Below are 14,803 nucleotides of genomic sequence, written 5' to 3'. Positions count from 1 at the left end.
ATGTTACTTTAACTACGTTGATTAAGTTGAAGCAATAATTCGAATATCAATGCATCAAAACAAACACTAATACATAGATAGGCAGATAGATTCACGTTATAAACTACAGATAATAAAAACAAATTATTTTGTGTAATTTCATTTGATAATAAATGAAAGAAAACGGAGAAATATTACTAAATTTAACAACCATTAATCTCATAGCATTTTATGCAAAACATTACAATAGTTAAAAAAATAAAGACTCTCTTTATTTTTAGTTTACAAGAATCTCTGCATTATATATTAGCTATTTTATTTTCTAAACTAACAATAAGTTCTACAGTGCAATCGTGATATTACTAATATAAAGTACAAACGAGAGAAATATAATATCATCTTAGCCTCAATAAAATGGTAAATGTATTTTAAACGATGATCGGAGCCAGATATAGCGCAGGTAGTCGAATAGTCGGAAATCAATACGAAGTCTACTTAAGGACTTCGTAAAATCCGATTACCACATTGGATGTTCCATACTTTCTTATAAATGAATTATATTAAGGTCCATCTCTCTGAGTGATCTTATAAACGTTTTGGAATCGTATTTCAGGCTCACTTGAACCGTCCAGTCCGCTTTAGTGTGATCTTTCTTCGTTATTTCGTTCTCTCTCAAACGGTCATTGTCGCGTCCACATTTAATAACGCTTTGCGTTCGAGAATAAAAAGGATATGATATCGGAAAAGTGTCATGTTATTACGCGTAATTCTTGAGATCGGATTATCGTTTAACAGCATGTGTACCAACAAGTAAGTAATACCGATCGAGACTTAATTTCACCTTTGCTACCTTTTTCAGTTTATGCAAATGTGAAACGTTTTGTCGAGATTCCGAATCCATTTGCTTGACCCTTTCAATGCTAAATTAGGATGCGGCCATCGCTGTGTGCTGACTTAGGAAAGGCAATTTCAAGCACTTCAGAGCGATTGGTCCACAAATAGATATAGACCCGGAAGAATATTAAAAGTTTAATAATGCCTTCCAGATATCATGTATAATCAACTTTTCAGTCAGATCAATGTTCTTTTACATACTAACTCAAAGATAATAATTTCCTCGTAATAAAGTTTCGTTGTTTGTACGGTACATAAAATAGATTTATGATCACTGTCACATGAAATTTTCAAATGGCGATAACTAAAGCAACAAAAACTTTAATAGAATTGTTGAAACAGTAAATCATGAAGAATCCAGTAGACTATAATACACGAAGCACGATATTAGCAAACACTGAAGTAAAATTTGTTTGTAGTATGTACGATCGATAAACTTCTCAGCAGTCCGACATCAACTGATTTTGTATACTGACAGCCCCATTTCCTTTCTTAATACGCGAAACATGAAATTTGTATATAAATGTATACAGCAGGAGGAAATTCATAATTGACTGTCGAACTGTCGAAAGAATTGATAAATTGATATAGAAATTCCATTAATATTATTATTACAGTCGACTTAAGAATTCAGTCTCATTCGAGGTCTCATTAGACAGTCTCATTAATATCTATCACTATAAGAAATCACCCACAAAATGAAGCTCTAACATACCTATCAAATCAGGATTAGAAAATTGCACAGCACTATTATAAGGTGAAAAATGTAGAAAGTGATTTGCGAGATTTGCCTGGTACTTGCTATTGACCCACGGTTTTTCAATAATTCGCACTACATATAAAATATATTAACAACACATATAAATATCACGTATTTAAAACGAGGTATAAACTAATAATAAATATTTTATTTCCCTGTTTATCATTTAATTCACGCAGATTCAAAGAAGTTTATGAAGAATCAATTTACTTGTTCGTATTATAGCAATCAGTATTAATATTCTGTATCTTTTACATATTCTGTATACTATTAAATATATTCGTGATATAGATATGTGAATTATATCAAATCTGAGTTTATACCAAATTTATGTTTAATTTACGATTAAAATAGTATGTTATCAGAATGCTCGAAAGACATTTAACATTGTAAAATTCTTTGAGATTTTATTCTGGTATAACTATAATTTAACGCTTCAACCATCTTTAGAAAGAATAAATTTAGAATCCTTATAACGTATAAAAACATTCGTAGATCTTTGAACTAATCATGCTGTAAAATCAAATTTATAAAATAATGGTAAACAATCTAATCCGCTAGTAATTACCAATGGATCTCGCAGTTATAATCTCATTGGGAATCTATTAGCTTATGTTTTTTCTTTGGGACTTTTAAGGCCGAATTTTCTAGAATTGCAAGTTTCGCAGGCAAAGTCATTCAGTTTCGAAGTAGAGCTAAAGAAAATTGCACCTAAGATATAAAAATTTAAATATGACAAAATTTTCAGAAGTAATATACTTAGCTATTTTATATAATTATATGAATATACGTAGCAATTTTAATGATAAGTTTGGCTTTATATTTTGCATTATTTTTATCATTGTATTTAATGTGAAAGTAAACCTTCCTTTTAACGTATTTATCGAGCGATTCAAATTTCATCGGTAATTGATAAGTATAACATTAAATTATACTTTACTATATATACCATTTGTTATTATAAAAGAAATCTATATACAGAAAAGTGGCATTTTTAAAATAAGTCACCTGAATAACTCTTTCATTTTTAGTGACAGAAAAAAAAGCTTTAAACTTGTTTGATTTTAAGAGAAACATCTTAGAGAAGATATGATTTCGTTTATAAGGACAAGAACATTTTAAGATCAACTTTTTTAAAAATTGGAATTATATATTTTTATTTACTTGTTAATATAGTATTTTAAAACGCATACAATTATGCATCGTTCAAGACCATTCAAAGTCAGTTAAAAGTCAAGGAAAAAATTTATTTTAACAAAGAGATCAAACGGGATGCCGCTTGGCTACGTGTAAAAGTGGCAGATTTGTAATTGTGGCGGTTTCGGATTCGATTCCTCAATTTATAGGATTTTTAAATTTATTTTAATTCACACAAACAAAGAGTAAAAGACTGACAGAAATCTCTGTGATTCTTTTAATTAGGAGATGTGGCTAACAACCACTTCACGTGAAACATTTATTGTTGCGAATGTTCACAAAGAAGGTCGAATCTTTAGAACAGGCCAAAACCCACCCAGGCTTCTGGAGTCAACGTTGATGGATTGACAAAAAGATTGAACATTTTTTCATTATCATAAATATACAATGTTCTCGCAAGTATTCAAAATGGTAATCTCGAGCATCTATATATCAAAAGCGGTTCCACATAGAAACTACTGAATTTCGAAGTTTATTTGTATGTATTTTAGAATTTGTTTTTCTTATAACAAATAAAAGAGAAAGATAGTTGAATATATTGAGACGGATTTGCAAGTTTAGTGAATATTATTGAATTTTGAATTTAACAGATTGTTTAAAGTTATGCCCTGTATATACATACATATATGCAAAGAAAATTGTTTTAGCATAATTTCTTTAAGTCGGAAAACTATAAATATAAAATTTGATGTAATTTTCAAGTATCAGTGCACAGCACATAGGACAATATCGTGTAATAAAAAAAATATTTCATTAAGCGGTATTGTCGGCAGTGCATACATGTGGTACTTTTTTACTCAACATTTGTTCCAACATAATTATACAAAATCTCTTTTAGCTGCAAATGCAATTTTAAAGCAAAATATAAAAGATTATATCGTTTTCATATATGTATGCAATTTATTCGTAATAAAATTATATTTTAGCAAGTATGTAGTTTTTATACATACATTATATGATAATAAATTACTTACGCATCTATTCCGGTTTTTTCTCAAATCCAATGTCGAAATAATGTGACATCTGTGTATATACCATATACCAGGCAAATTCTTTTTAGCACAACTGTCTCCAAACAAAGTTATACCGAGGAGAATATTTATCACTCACTATTGATCCTCCAGAATCACCCTGTACCATATGAATAATGATATATAGCAAGTGTGAATAATAATAAATAATAATCGTTTAATTATGTTTTACATCTTACTTTGACAAGTGTCTGTGCCTCCCTCTTCGTATCCATAACATGTCATCCGAGAAGTCGATATGTAATTTCTGTCCTCATAATAGTTTTGGCATAGTTCTTTACTTATTCGCGGTATTGTTGCGCATTTCCAGATTTTCCGACAGTTTTGGCTCGACAACATCATCATGTATCTAATATATTTCATAAAAGTTTAAATTTTTAGAGACACACGTAAAACACTAAGGAAATTTTTTAAAATGTACTTAAATGCCGATATCATTTTATACCAAAATTACTTCATCGTTACCTCATAGTCTCGCTAACCGCAGATCACAGCAGATAATTATCCCATTCCTTACTAACGTTTCTGTTTGGTGGCAATAAAATAAGGCCCAGTTTCACAAACGTCGGTAACTTCTAACCTTAGGTCACCTTAGGTTAACTCATTCTTCGTCTCTTTCTAACGTCCCCCTTAGAAAGAGACTGTTTGGGAATTGGAAATTGGGATTGCAAAGAAAACTCGAAAAGCTTTGTGCTATAACTTTACTCGCAGAGAGCGTTTACGCTCAACTCCACTCCCACTCGATTCCGATCCAACGTCGGCAACATCGCCGTCTTTCTCTCAAACATAAACAGATCGCGCGCGCAGAGCTTGCGCCATGGGCGCGTTCAGCAGACACACAACTGTTGCACAATTGTTGTTCGTCTTATCAACACTCTGCGTTGATTGGTTGGTTCTAAAAGTAAGAACCAATCACGTTCGATTGCTACTGAGCGGCTTGGTCTGCTGAACGCGACTAATGCAATAAAAAATTTTCCGTTTCAAGAACGGCGTGGATAAAAAAACTCAGGCTCGTTTCGATTGTTTGAAAATTGAGGAATTTAATTTAGGGAAGTTATCTTCTTTATGCCCCAAATATGGATTTCCGGCTCCGCAGGGAGCCAAAGTACCACAATTTAGGGGAGTTCGAGAGCTAGGCTGAGTTCGGAAACGTCATCCGGGTACACACGGGTATACTCCCTTCTCCTTCTAACTCGCTAAAGATAGAAAGAGAAGGGAGTATACTCTGGTGACGTTTCCGAACGCAGCCCTACCACGTCCCTTGCGTCGGACACGTGATTGGTAAAATAGGTAAAAACGTGACGTGACCAAAAACTTTGCGTTTTTATGTTGCGTAATTGTTATCCTAATAAATTTTCTCCTTGTAATTACGTTCCCTTTGTTCAAAGGGATAAAATTAAGATTAAAAAAAAAACTGATTAAAAGATTCCGCGTGTATGTATGTACGCTACGCGTCAACGATCTGTCCTTTCCTGAGATAAGGGGGGAACATAGAAGCCTAGAGACGCTGTTGATTACTTCTATTAAAATCAATAGAACTTTGGTGTTTCCCCCCTTACCTCGGAAAACACCAAAGGAAAACTTTTGTAAAATATGGGAAAGAACTGAATATATATCAAAAATTTCTTTAAGTCATAAGATATTTATTATAAAAAAAAAATAGGAAATATAAGAAAATAGGTAGCATACCAACCTAAGATAATTAAATTTAAATATCAAATATAAAAAAAAGTGTATAATATTGAAGTATCCTATCTGTATTGACTGGAGTACACATTATATATTTTAAAAACCAAAATTTAACATAGATATAATGCGAAATAGTTATTTTTATATATTTAAAAACTTTCTTCTTAAAAATTAAAAACTTTAATTAAAAAGTACATGCTTTATATAATATCACGTATCTAAACATATGGTTTCGTTTTCGGTTTGATCCATAATACTTTCAAAATCGTTATTAGTTTGGTCCATAATATTTTCAAAATCAAAGCTAACTTTCTTTTTTATTTGATTGTTCGTCGATAAAAACCTTCGGCTTTGTTCTATCTGTATTCTTTGATTAATAGGAATATATGATTCATTAATATCGCCAAATTCATCATCAGAGTTACGTGATTTCCGTTTTTCATCCTGTGTATGAACATAATCTTCTCTAGTGTATGTCACAGGTTCAAATTCATCAATTTTTGTACATCCTTGTATAACGTTTTCTGTAGACCGGCTAGTAGATTCTATAGATTGGCAGTTTGTTATACTAAATTGGAAAGTTTGTTTGCCACATATATTTTCTATTACATGTGTTACATCTATATCATTATCTTCATTTTCGCTCATAAAGTCATCAGGAGAGAGATCATTAAACATCTTGTCATACGTGTTATTTTGCTTTGAATTTAACTTTTCTACCTCCAGAACTCTTTTAAATTGTGGCCCACGTTTCATTTGTTTTATGTTCATGATTGCAGCATCTTCAGGTACATCACTTATTTTTAACTCGTTCACTCTACTCGAAATATTTTCTCGCTTTGATCTTTTTGGTGTAATATTTGGTGTAATATTCATTTTTTCAAAGGACTCCTCTAAGGACATTGCATGGTTTCCAGATATAAATTCATCAATCTTCCTATTATTTTTTTCTATTTTCTTCTTTACTTTCTTTTGCTTTGATTTTGTAGTATCTCTTGTTTCAGTATCTTTATTATTATCAATTGTAACCTTTTTCCTCCGAGAGTTTGCAGGTTTTCTTTTCGTTTTTGCGTTCCTAGTATTTTCATATACCTCAACCAATTCTGGATAACACTTTAGAACCAAGTCTTGTGGTTCAATACTTGTTAGTAAACTATCATCTACAGCATCATCATCACCATTCTCTCTTGTTCGCTCTTTATATTCATTTAGCATTTCAATTACAGTATGCTCTTTCTTCCATATAATTTCGTAACTGGCTATAGATTTAATATTACGTATCTTTTTTATATTGTCAGGAATAAATAAATCTGTCATGGAGAAACGTTCATCAGGTGTAAGATCTGGTAGATGTAAGAGCTGCCATCTAGTAGTTAATGTAAATATTTTTTCGAACGCATATTGTGGTTCCCAACAGAGATATTTGTTCATAAAGTCCTGATAAAATAGAAAGTTTAGACAGTTTGACAAAGTAATTTTTATAATTTCAATATATTATAGCACGTGTAGTAATAAACTTACAATAAATTGTTTGGTTTGAGGTTGTTTCCATTTTACATCTAATTTAGTTGGAACTGAATCCTTTCTGATAAGAAATTCATCTATCAATTCTTGGTTTGGAAAATTTTCATCATGGAGTGCCTTCTTTCTTAACGATACCTCATTTAATATCAATGCCCTCTTTTCCCTGTATACATAAAAAATTATAAATTATAATTCCTAAATATAAGTAATATTTAAATCTTGTAATTATGTAATTTTTACCTGAAATCATCATTACATTTCCTAATAGTTCCACAATCAGCACAACCCGATTTTGTGTGCTTTTGCAATTTTCCTGGGTGACCACACGATGTACATAAATTTGGATTTAACAAATTTGACTCAGCTCTGCCCAAACTTCTGTCAGTTCTCCAATCTTGAATCCTGAAAAAAAAAAGAGAAAAGAAAAATAGTTCACTTACAATCACAAAATTTGATAAATTCTATAAACATGCAATATACTCAAACCTTTGTAAGACATCCTTCTCTCTCACAGTCTTGAAAAATTTTAAAGCAGCTTCCTTTCCAACACCCTTTACTCCCTCATCATAGTCGCAGCCACATAGCAAAGCTAAAGCTATCATTTTACTTCGTCCTATGTTCAACGTCTTCTCTATTTTTTCCATACTGTATACGTCACAATGTCCATGGCTAATATTAAAGTTTCTGTACACTACTTTCGCCCCGTATAAGAAACAGTCACTGTCTTGACTTATACATCCATCCACGAGCTAAAAGTACATCTTTTCTTTATCTAATTTGTCAAATTTGTTTATTAAAAAAAAAATTAGTATATAGTACATAGTTGTACCCCATCTTCATTTAAGTAAGCACACATAGCTTCCGCTTCACCCTCAGACTGTACACAAGCAATACCCATGCATCTTAACAATTCTTTGCACTCTTTTAGAACTCGATTAAACTGGGTTCTTCCAACTTTCTTAACGGTCTTCTCTTGAAATCCATTACCATTACGAACGTTGTTTCTTCTTGCAATAGTTTTATGTTTTATGATAGGTGCTTTTCCTTCTAATACAAATATTGGAAATATCTCGTGCATAAGAAGGAACACCGTACGGAAGTACAAGTTCCTGCAACAAACAATTTGAATCGTATAAATATTGTAAATTATCAACAATATGTGCATTAAAAAAAAAAGTATATTGTATGTCGATAGAGTACTATCCACTGTACTAATCCATTATTTTGCTCTAACGTTATTTAATTAAATATGTTTTAACAAATAGGAATAAATGAAATCAAGAGAAGAGCAGATTTACTTGAGATATATCCTCAGTTGAGCCGCATTATCGGTGACCGTTTGGTCTCCCACGACCCATCCGCTTAAATCGATCGCGATGGTTTTTCCCTGCAGCTCGTACAGCGGCTTCCTCTCGCACAAAGGCGACAAAATATTCCACAGATCCTTGACGCCCATCTCGCGTCACTGCACTTATTTCAAATCAAATCCCTCAATGTTTACTTTCGTAATCACCTGTGAACGACAGCCATAAATTTTTATGATTAGGAAGATTCACACTGCGTCCGATGTCCGACGCCCAACGACCCAATAGGAAAGTTTGTTTTCTAGAAATTCTAGCTAGTGACATTTTTGTCTCTAGACAGTAGATTCTCTCATTGGATGTCGGACGACGTAACTACAAAGATCAAAAATGGACGCGAGCATGAAAATCCCAAATATTTATAATTGCAACTATTGCAAGTGCTAAGTATATATATAAACAATTATACGTATATATCAGTTATAATTAATTCCATAAATTTTTTTCATTTTTTGTTTGATAAAGATAGAAAGCTTCTTTCATATATGTCAACGATCACGATATACGATTTAATACGAGTACATACCTAGGCGCGATACAGGCGGAAAGATATAAAGACACACATATATCGACGACAATCGACGTCAAGCGCATAATGCAATATTGATATAAATTACACTGCCTGTGCGGTTTATTCGGAGGGTGAAACTGGGTGAAACGCTCGGGAGGAGGAGAGAAAGAAGGTAGCGACACATTGGCGAGGTTATTGGATTCTCTACCCTGTATTTGCATAATGTTATTTACACAGCGAGATGAAAACGAATCGTCGGGATGAGACGACGACCGGCCACGGTACAGGTTAACACGGCGGTGATACGGCGCTTTTAGAGTGACGCTTCTTGACAGACAATCGTCGCGATCCTCGTCCGGGCAGGCATGTTCAGGTACTTCTGGGCCCTGGTGTGCTGGTACTTCAGGCGCCTGATAAAATGGTTCTTGCGCCACACCACGCAGATGTGCGAGCTGCAGAGGATCTGCTACGGACAGCCGTCCGGGGCGCCGCGCGCTTTTGCCGTCGAGGAGACCCTCGGGCAGTCGCGCGACGCGAACATCAGGACCCTCGTCGCGTACCTCAACGACATCGCCGATCACCGTGGAATAACGACGAGAACCGAGCGTAAGATTCTCGAGGATGCCATCAGGACCGTGCTGGTGACCAAGAAGATCAATCCCACGGCGCATCCGGACTTTGCCAAGTCGTTCGGCAAGTGCGTGGAGCTGATCTGGGGCTACCGTCAGCTCTGCGTCGAGTGCGAGGAGCTCAGGAAGATGCCATACAGCGCGGATAATCCGGAGCACGAGCAGAAGCTGCTGAACTTGTGGAACCTCCTGATGCCGTACGAGCCTTTGGACGCGAGGGTGACCAAGCAGTGGCAGGAGATCGGCTTCCAGGGGGACGATCCCAAGACGGATTTTCGCGGGATGGGAATCCTGGGATTGGAGAATCTCGTTTATTTTGCTCAAGAGTATCCTAGCATGGCCACGCACGTATTGTCCCATTCGAATCATCCCCGTTACGGATACGCATTCGCTATAGTCGGTATAAATCTCACGAGCATGGCTTTGAAATTGCTGAGGGACGGCAGCGCTAAGACTCATATATATAATTCCTCCAAGACCCTGCCGACGATTCGTGCCTTTCATCAGTTTTACTGTTATCTATTTTATGAATTTGATGGATTTTGGATCGAGTCCAAGCCTAGTAATATGATGGAATTCTCGTCGATACAAGAAAAGTTTGAAAACAGTATCAGAATGGCGTTAGCTAATCCATCAACGGTTTTCAGGATAAATGTGGCGGTTGACAATATTTAATACGAAATACAAATTGCCTTTTTATTTGTAAGAAACAAGACCAAAATGGCTAAGGAATAAGTACAATTTTTAGACTAGCATATAGGGAACTTATTTTTTGTTGTATATTTTCACAATATTGGCTTTGTTGTGATATTTAAAATGGCATTTAAGTTAACAATTGACTTCTACGTTATAGATATCTTTGCTTTTTTTTTTTTAAGTAATATAATGTGAGTGGTATCTTGATGTAATATGTGTTTTATTATAGTTCCATTTAATAGATGGCTATACGTTCCTATACGTTTAGCTGTTTCCTTAATATGTATTTATACGTAGAGTATAACGCTTGTCACGTATGTGATGCGTTAAGTTGCTTAACGAAATTAGAGCTACTGTGTATAACATGTATTGATTTCAATAATTTTATCAGAGTAATTTTTAAATATTGTCAACAAAGCGAGAAAGAGAGCAAATCTACATTACACTAATGAAGTTTGAACTTCAGTCTCAAAAATAGATTTGCTATTGAATAATTTACGAGGTCATCAGGTCATCACAATATCGTGCCTCATGAATTTTATTCTTTAAATAATTCGAAGCATATTTAGAATATTATAAAACTTAAAGAAAAGATATTGAGCTTGACAAGTCATTGTATCACGGAAGAACAATGATGCTTTTAGAAAGTCACAACACTAGAATTTATTATATACGCGCAAATTACATAGGTAAGGTTTAGAATATCACTTTTAAGTAATTATGAAAGTAAATTGTCAGATGTGTTCGATATAGAATTTATGTTTTCAGTTTATATCGTTATTGCACATTAAAAGTGGCTTATACAAAAATTGGAATCTGAAGATTAGTTTGCAATTTTTAGCATCAAAGATATATTTCTGTAAAAAATGTATAACAGATATTCTTGTACAATTTGATTATATGTTTTTCTCTATCTTCTTCTGAATAAAACATAATCTAAGGATTGCTCATAAAAATTTGTATATGAAAAAAGCAATAAAATCCAAAGTAACAGATATAATAATGTACAATGGACATAACGTAATATCATACAATTAATGGAATGTGGCCGACTTGACAATAAAAGTCTTTTCTTAACAAAACTGATATAGACTATGTTTACACGTCATCATTAATCGGGTTTAATAACATCCAGTAATTATAACTGCTGACATAAAATGTATAGTTAAATCGCTTGTTAAATCCGGTTTTATAATATCAATTGTTATTACACCCGTTGACGAAGAGAAATGTGTAAACGTTGAGTTATGATTACATTGCCAACTTAAGATAAAATTGCAAAAATGTATCTGCTGCATTTTGTTGACAAGATCAAAATTTCGTTGAGTAGAAATAAAATAACAACTAGCACGCGTTTCAGTTATAATTACAAATGTACTAAACCCGATTAATAGTGACGTGTAAACGTAGTCATAATCTGCTTAAAGCTTAATTCTTAAATTTAATGATATCGCTTTGCCTTTCTTAAATTTGCTGCTGTTATAGACATTGTCTCTGTACATTACATACTATATAACTTTTTGGATATATTTCTAGTAAAAAAATATATTTTTTGTGAATCAATGCAAATATTTGTGTACATTAGATTATTATGCAGAAAAACACATTTATCTTCTCTTAATCTTCAAGATAATTTCAATTATTAAATATATTCTTAATTTTATATCATTGCACGTATACTAAATGTTGTAATTATACTTTCGCGCGATGAGATAATCGAATTTCTCAATTATTTCATCAAATTTGCAATTTAATAAATATTTTTAAAATATTTTTGAAAAAGACATAGATTTATATATAAAAATATTATAAAACTTAAAATTTTTTCACATATGTGCAATAACTTAATGTACAATCAAAAATTATTTTCAGCACTAGACAATAGTCCGTACAGAGAAACATTCGTAATATATTTTTGGCAGATCAAATGCAATAGATTTAGTCTTCTTTTTCCTCTGGAGTTTCATCCGATTGCATACATTTAATAGCTGCTAGAACAATAACTAGTACCCCAATGCAAATGCTAGTTAGCTTGAGTATCCACGGATTTTCATAGAGAAAGTTTAGAATTATTTTTGTGTATTCATCACTGGAAAACAATATGATACATTAATATATGTACAAACTAACAAATAAGTTAAAACAATAAATTTTTAAGTAACTAAACGGATCTTTAAACTTACAAGAAGCTTGGAAGTGGAGGTACTTCTTCTGGCCTTATATCTTTGTACCATTCTTTAGCAAATGCTATTAAGGAAGCAATATCGTACGTCGTCGAATCGTACCGATACATTTTGCCATGCCTAAATCTGTACAAGTAAAATGCATTAATCTATGTCATCTTTTCAATTTGTGCTTATCCCACAATGCATTTATATAATATAAATATCGTTCAAGGTATCAAACATTAATTTATATCTATATGCTTACAGCATAAATTGTGGAGTATTATAAACATTAAATCTCCTGGCTGTGGAAACCCCAGTTGTGGCTTTATTAACAAGTGCTACATTTAATCTGTGTTTAAGTTTGGCACCGACCGTTTCCCACTTTGCCATCATGCGCAAGCATTGTACACAGTCCGTGCTGTAACTGACATTATAAACCGTGATTAGAATGTACTGCCGTTAGTTATAAAATGAATTAAATAATTTCTATAGATGTAGACATAAGGCCCGAGACTTACAACATAACGAACCAATCGCCAGTCGTGGCACCGCTGCTTGCTTGAGTTAAATGCTCAAATGTGTCGTCCGTAAGTTCCTTTACTGTGGGTGCTTTATTGTCCGTAAACGTATTTATTATGTCCTCGTCCTCCAAAGGTCCTGTGGAAGAAGATGCAACATAAAAATCTATAGTGCAACTGCAGATTTACGAGCACAGAAATAAGAGAATATACGTAGCGACATATCATAAATGTATACGGGATAATAAAGCATGTACTATCACAGAGCGCAATTAAATGATCAAAAAAATCTAATTGTAATCCAAGTGTAATTTCTTGTTAAATCCGTACCGTCGTACAACAAGGGAATCCCATGTCGGAAAAACAGTAGAACAGGTTCTCTAGCATTGCTATATAATTGAAGTAATTGACTATCAACAGTCTTAACAACCCATGCGGACATGGCATCGACCAGATCCTCCCGCAAGTGAGCCAGCTTTCTCTCATACGTATTGCAGTCTTCACAGTCATTGGTCGCTGCAAATAAAAGTATCGCCATTAGTAATTGTAAGATTTTGTAATATTAAAGGCAAATCACAAAGTTGTTATCATGTATTCACAGTTAGAAGGAGGATCGTAGCGTTTCGCGGCTTACATAATATTTTAATAAAATATAACTGATTGGCAAAATTGTGTGCCTTTTCGAGAGATCAATTATAGCAAACATTTTCTGTCAGGATCACTGGCCGAAGGGAAAAAATTACGAACTGCAACATTCCTGAGGGATAAGATCATGGAGCCTTATGTCAACTCCAATTTGCAACATAAGAATATAACAATCGGGAAGTAATATACATAAATAAAATAAAAATGACATATAATTAGTATCTCGCCGAGCAATATTTTCCTCTTTTCGCCTGAAAAGCCGCTTGAGAACGACAACAAAGCAGAAAACAAAGGAGGGAGGAGAAAAAAGAAAGAAACAAACTTACTAAATAGAACGATCACGTATTTTTCGACTTTCATGAGATTCAGGAGTTCCTCGTCGTGCACCCGCTCGAGGTGCGCGGCGTGCGCGCCGGATAGAATGCATATCGCAATTAGGAGCACTAACATCGTTAGCTCGTGTGTGGAGCACGACAGTTTACGTATTTACGTACAGACGAGACACGTTCACGGCCACGCCGGCGAACTCGTGGTGCCGTGGCCGGCGCCTACGCTGGCCTATAGGCCTATACGCCGCCTACGGTCGTAAAAACAAACGAGAGGGATTCCGGCAAAGAGGGACAGAGGGAGCGCCGATCCGCCGGTCAGTCGGTCTCTATCGGTCACGTGATACCCGCCGGCGGCCATATTGCGAATCCGATTGGAGAGAGTTGGGGACGTTGCCGCCAAATGTGTCTCGGATGGAAACCGGTGACCGACGGCGACGTGGTAAGCCTCTTATATCGAATATATGTATAAAAGCGATGTATAATAACCTCACAATACAATTTTCGACTTTACTCTATTTCACAACTTTTACCTCATTTACAAGATGCTTCTAAACGACATTTTTATCAGCTTTGCGTTGCGTCACAAATCTGTAAGTACGGTATATAATTAACGAACGTAGGTATTGGTATATGTGGTAAAGTGCGATACGAAAAATCGCCCTGTAGACGATATTTGTTGCCAATAAAACATGTCCCGTGTACGCGTCATTCTTTAGTTAACGAAAAGGTAGGGATAGTCACATAACGACAGAATTATTTTCACGTTCGTATCGTGGTCGTAACAAATCGGTGGCGAGATACGTTTATTTATATCGGGGGGGAAAAATAAAATTGAAAAAATAACAAATATATATACCGTAGCGGCAGATTGA

At 34.2% G+C, this 14,803-nt stretch overlaps 4 protein-coding genes across 4 annotated transcripts in view; 2 read left to right on the top strand and 2 right to left on the bottom strand.

Annotated features, from left to right (window-relative positions):
- Positions 1–3,805: 3,805 nt before the first annotated feature.
- On the bottom strand, positions 3,806–8,638 carry Gen (XPG-like endonuclease). Its single transcript, XM_071770580.1, has 8 exons — positions 8,373–8,638; positions 7,904–8,183; positions 7,561–7,823; positions 7,315–7,476; positions 7,072–7,237; positions 4,327–6,987; positions 4,041–4,210; positions 3,806–3,961 (listed from the first exon to the last, which is right to left on the bottom strand). Exons 1-6 carry the CDS (start codon positions 8,528–8,530, stop codon positions 5,761–5,763), a joined length of 2,256 nt encoding a protein of 751 aa, XP_071626681.1. The 5' UTR covers positions 8,531–8,638; the 3' UTR covers positions 3,806–3,961; positions 4,041–4,210; positions 4,327–5,760.
- A 211-nt stretch (positions 8,639–8,849) lies between these two features.
- Positions 8,850–13,257, top strand: LOC139807969 (ELMO domain-containing protein 2). Its single transcript, XM_071769499.1, has 2 exons — positions 8,850–9,118; positions 9,184–13,257. The coding sequence occupies exon 2, from the start codon at positions 9,312–9,314 to the stop codon at positions 10,248–10,250; it is 939 nt and encodes a 312-aa protein (XP_071625600.1). The 5' UTR covers positions 8,850–9,118; positions 9,184–9,311; the 3' UTR covers positions 10,251–13,257.
- LOC139807972 (uncharacterized) lies at positions 10,384–14,175 on the bottom strand. The gene is made up of 6 exons (XM_071769507.1): positions 13,929–14,175; positions 13,288–13,473; positions 12,958–13,096; positions 12,702–12,863; positions 12,455–12,580; positions 10,384–12,360 (listed from the first exon to the last, which is right to left on the bottom strand). The coding sequence occupies exons 1-6, from the start codon at positions 14,050–14,052 to the stop codon at positions 12,210–12,212; spliced, it is 888 nt and encodes a 295-aa protein (XP_071625608.1). The 5' UTR covers positions 14,053–14,175; the 3' UTR covers positions 10,384–12,209.
- A 122-nt stretch (positions 14,176–14,297) lies between these two features.
- LOC139807970 (uncharacterized) overlaps positions 14,298–14,803 on the top strand; it is a 32,362-nt gene continuing 31,856 nt past the window's right edge. Inside the window, exon 1 of the mRNA XM_071769501.1 lies at positions 14,298–14,370. The gene's annotated coding sequence lies outside the window, so the exon portion shown is untranslated. The remainder of the gene's footprint in view (positions 14,371–14,803) is intronic.

The sequence above is a fragment of the Temnothorax longispinosus genome, chromosome 2 (genome assembly GCF_030848805.1).
Source record: "Temnothorax longispinosus isolate EJ_2023e chromosome 2, Tlon_JGU_v1, whole genome shotgun sequence".
Classification (NCBI taxonomy): Eukaryota; Metazoa; Arthropoda; class Insecta; order Hymenoptera; family Formicidae; genus Temnothorax; species Temnothorax longispinosus.
The sequence above is the reverse complement of the archived record's forward strand: the minus strand, read 5'-3'. Positions and strand labels throughout refer to the sequence as shown.

Excerpts from the sequence above, each read along its gene's own strand:
- Gen (XM_071770580.1), bottom strand. The coding sequence starts at position 8,530 with ATGGGCGTCAAGGATCTGTGGAATATTTTGTCGCCTTTGTGCGAGAGG. Across the intron at positions 7,824-7,903 it reads CTTACTTAAATGAAGATGGG|CTCGTGGATGGATGTATAAG; the intron begins GTACAACTATGT and ends ATGTACTTTTAG. Across the intron at positions 6,988-7,071 it reads CTCAAACCAAACAATTTATT|GACTTTATGAACAAATATCT; the intron begins GTAAGTTTATTA and ends CTATTTTATCAG.
- LOC139807969 (XM_071769499.1), top strand. The coding sequence starts at position 9,312 with ATGTTCAGGTACTTCTGGGCCCTGGTGTGCTGGTACTTCAGGCGCCTG.
- LOC139807972 (XM_071769507.1), bottom strand. The coding sequence starts at position 14,052 with ATGTTAGTGCTCCTAATTGCGATATGCATTCTATCCGGCGCGCACGCC. Across the intron at positions 13,474-13,928 it reads ATACGTGATCGTTCTATTTA|CGACCAATGACTGTGAAGAC; the intron begins GTAAGTTTGTTT and ends TTTTATTTGCAG. Across the intron at positions 12,361-12,454 it reads CCTCCACTTCCAAGCTTCTT|TGATGAATACACAAAAATAA; the intron begins GTAAGTTTAAAG and ends ATTGTTTTCCAG.